The sequence below is a fragment of the Hipposideros armiger genome, unplaced genomic scaffold, assembly GCF_001890085.2.
Source record: "Hipposideros armiger isolate ML-2016 unplaced genomic scaffold, ASM189008v1 scaffold_77, whole genome shotgun sequence".
Taxonomy (NCBI): Eukaryota; Metazoa; Chordata; class Mammalia; order Chiroptera; family Hipposideridae; genus Hipposideros; species Hipposideros armiger.
This window is the reverse complement of record NW_017731427.1, coordinates 1,657,493-1,659,826: the sequence shown is the minus strand read 5'-3', so window position 1 is coordinate 1,659,826 and position 2,334 is coordinate 1,657,493. Positions and strand designations below refer to the sequence as shown.

General features: G+C 54.5%; 1 protein-coding gene across 2 annotated transcripts in view; it reads right to left on the bottom strand.

Moving 5' to 3' along the window:
* Positions 1 to 1,926, bottom strand: part of MBP (myelin basic protein) — a 52,513-nt gene extending 50,587 nt beyond the window's left edge. For both annotated transcript variants that reach the window (XM_019643379.1, XM_019643380.1), the window contains exon 1: positions 1,852 to 1,926. In XM_019643379.1, the coding sequence (XP_019498924.1) occupies positions 1,852 to 1,902 (51 nt within the window). In that variant the 5' untranslated portion in view covers positions 1,903 to 1,926. The remainder of the gene's footprint in view (positions 1 to 1,851) is intronic.
* Between the last annotated feature and the right edge of the window lie 408 nt (positions 1,927 to 2,334).

The window sequence follows — 2,334 nt, the reverse complement described above, 5'->3', positions numbered from 1 at the left end:
AAAAAAAAAAAGAAAGAAAGAAACAGTTCAAGGGCACCAGGGATCCCACGCCCTCAAGGCGGACAGGAAACTGGGGAGCAGGTGGCTGCAGAGGCCCCGGGGACCAAGCCCATTCCAGAATCTTCCGCTGACATGAGAGGAGACTTTCTCTCAGAATCACATACAGAGACACACAGACGGTGAAGAGTAGGGAGGGGCTCACGCCGCTGCCTTCTGTTCTGGGTGGGGGTGAATGCTGGGCCATGCCACGGAGCGCCAGAGCACCCCTCGGAAAGGCAGCACATCTTCCATCAAGTCACAGAGAGCTTGATGAAGGCGCTCTTTCCAGTCACGGCCACCTACAACAAGCACCGTGCGTGATTCCTCGCTTTTTCTTTGTGGTTAAACCATCAGAAGGTTGAAAAATTAGATTTCAGAACAAACGGGTACGTATAGGCTTGGCCACTGCTCCGTGGTCTCACTTCGGTGGAATTAAACAAACCAAACATGTTTGGGGTTTGCAGCGTCAGGCAGCAGGAAAGGACCTGCACGCCACACAGAGGGCTTCACGCTCGAGCTCTGATTGCACAGCCTGTGGCTCAGCCCACGAGGGCTCTTCCACAGCGCTGTCTGTCCACATTCACTGCCTGCTGAGACCTACCCTCCTGGTGGGGACACTGCCCGTCCGTGGTCTGTGGAGGAACCAAATCCACTTGCAGCTCATGGTAACGAGACCTTCAGCAATGCCGTGTTTTAGAAACCCACCAGTCACGCCCATTCGTTATTTACCAGAACCACTTATATTAATTATGTATCAGATCGGTCCTCCTTCCGGGGCGGGGGGAGAGAGAATCCCAAATCAATAATAACACTGTAAACGGGAAATCCCTTCTAGTCACCTGGGGCCTGAGATCATTAGGGAAGGGACTTGATAACCCTGTTTATAATTTTAACCAAGAACAAATACGAACAAAAACAGTATGTCATCACCCTTTGCTTTCCACAGGTGATTTGAAAGCGATTGTGGCCAATACAGATATGGGGTCACGTCGCTGCAGATCAGAGAAGGATCCAGCTGCAAAGTTCATTAGGATGAAATAAAAGCACGCTGCAGACCCACGGCCGAGGGCTCTGGAGGCTGCACTTCGATTCCAGTCATGCGTGGACACGGCTGAAGCGCTTCTGTGCGCAGCGAGGGCGCGTCCTCCGCATCGTGGCATCTGGTGAGCTGCCCTTGGTCTTTGTCTCACATACGTTTATGTTGAGTTAGCGTGCCGAAGAAACCAGCTAATCTACCTTTTCCTACAAATGACAGTGACCCCAAGTTTTGGATCCAATGTCAGGTCTAGTGCCTCATCACCTGCAGTGATTTTAGAGTGACGGGAAAAGCGGTGGACAGGCGCAGGCCACCAGGAGCCCTGGTGGTGGCATAAGTGTCACCTGTGCATGCGGCTCTGTGGGGAAGGGCTGAGAACCCCAGGGGTTGCAAGACACCCCAGGGGGACCGCCGGCATGCAGACCCTCAGACTCAGGTACAGGGGGCCGGCGCCCGCAACATCTGGCGGGAAATGGAAATGCGATGCTAGGAATGCCAGTTGGAACCTGCGGAAGGCCGTTATTTGCACTTTTCCTGTTTATCTGCACTTCCCAGATGTCCGTCCCCCAGTAATGGTGTGGAAAGGGCTGTGGAGTGGCCACCGCTGGGCGGTGGGACCCTCGTGGGTCTGGAGTCCAGGCTGGGGAGCCCTCGCCTGGGGGTTCCTAACAGTCCCGCAGTTTTAGCAGAAAGCCACGGCAGCCAGTGCCAATCAGCCTTGTGTTTAATACAGAAACACGTGCACGCCGCAGCCCGCTCGCCTACTCGTGTCTTACCTTACTGCCCTTCTCAGCACTCAGCTCCCGCTTGCCTGCGTGGTTTCCCATCCTGAACCGACGGGGCTTCAGAAGCTAAAAAAAAAAAAAGAGAGAGAGAGGGTGTCAGCCTCAAAGCGGGCACTTTCGGAATGTCCTGCATTGCTTCCCCATCAGAACAGCGATCCCGTGACATATGCCGTGCCCGTTTCTGAGAAGAGGAAAGTAAACTCCCAAACTCAAGAGGCACGCTGCACGTCCTGAGCGATTCCACGCACGGAGCAGAAAATCGGGCAGCTGTCACATGGAATTCTGCCCAGTGACAAACAGGTTGCTGTGCTTTGTCATCTGTAAAACTGCCAGCCCACCTCAAGCAAGCGCGTGGGTTCTTCCCACACAATCACACGCATGCAGAGGGTGTCCCAGCTCATGCTCGGGGCAACGTCACGGGCGAACCCAGATGCGTAGGAGGGCTGCTGCCCCCCCCAAAAAGCTGGGAACTAT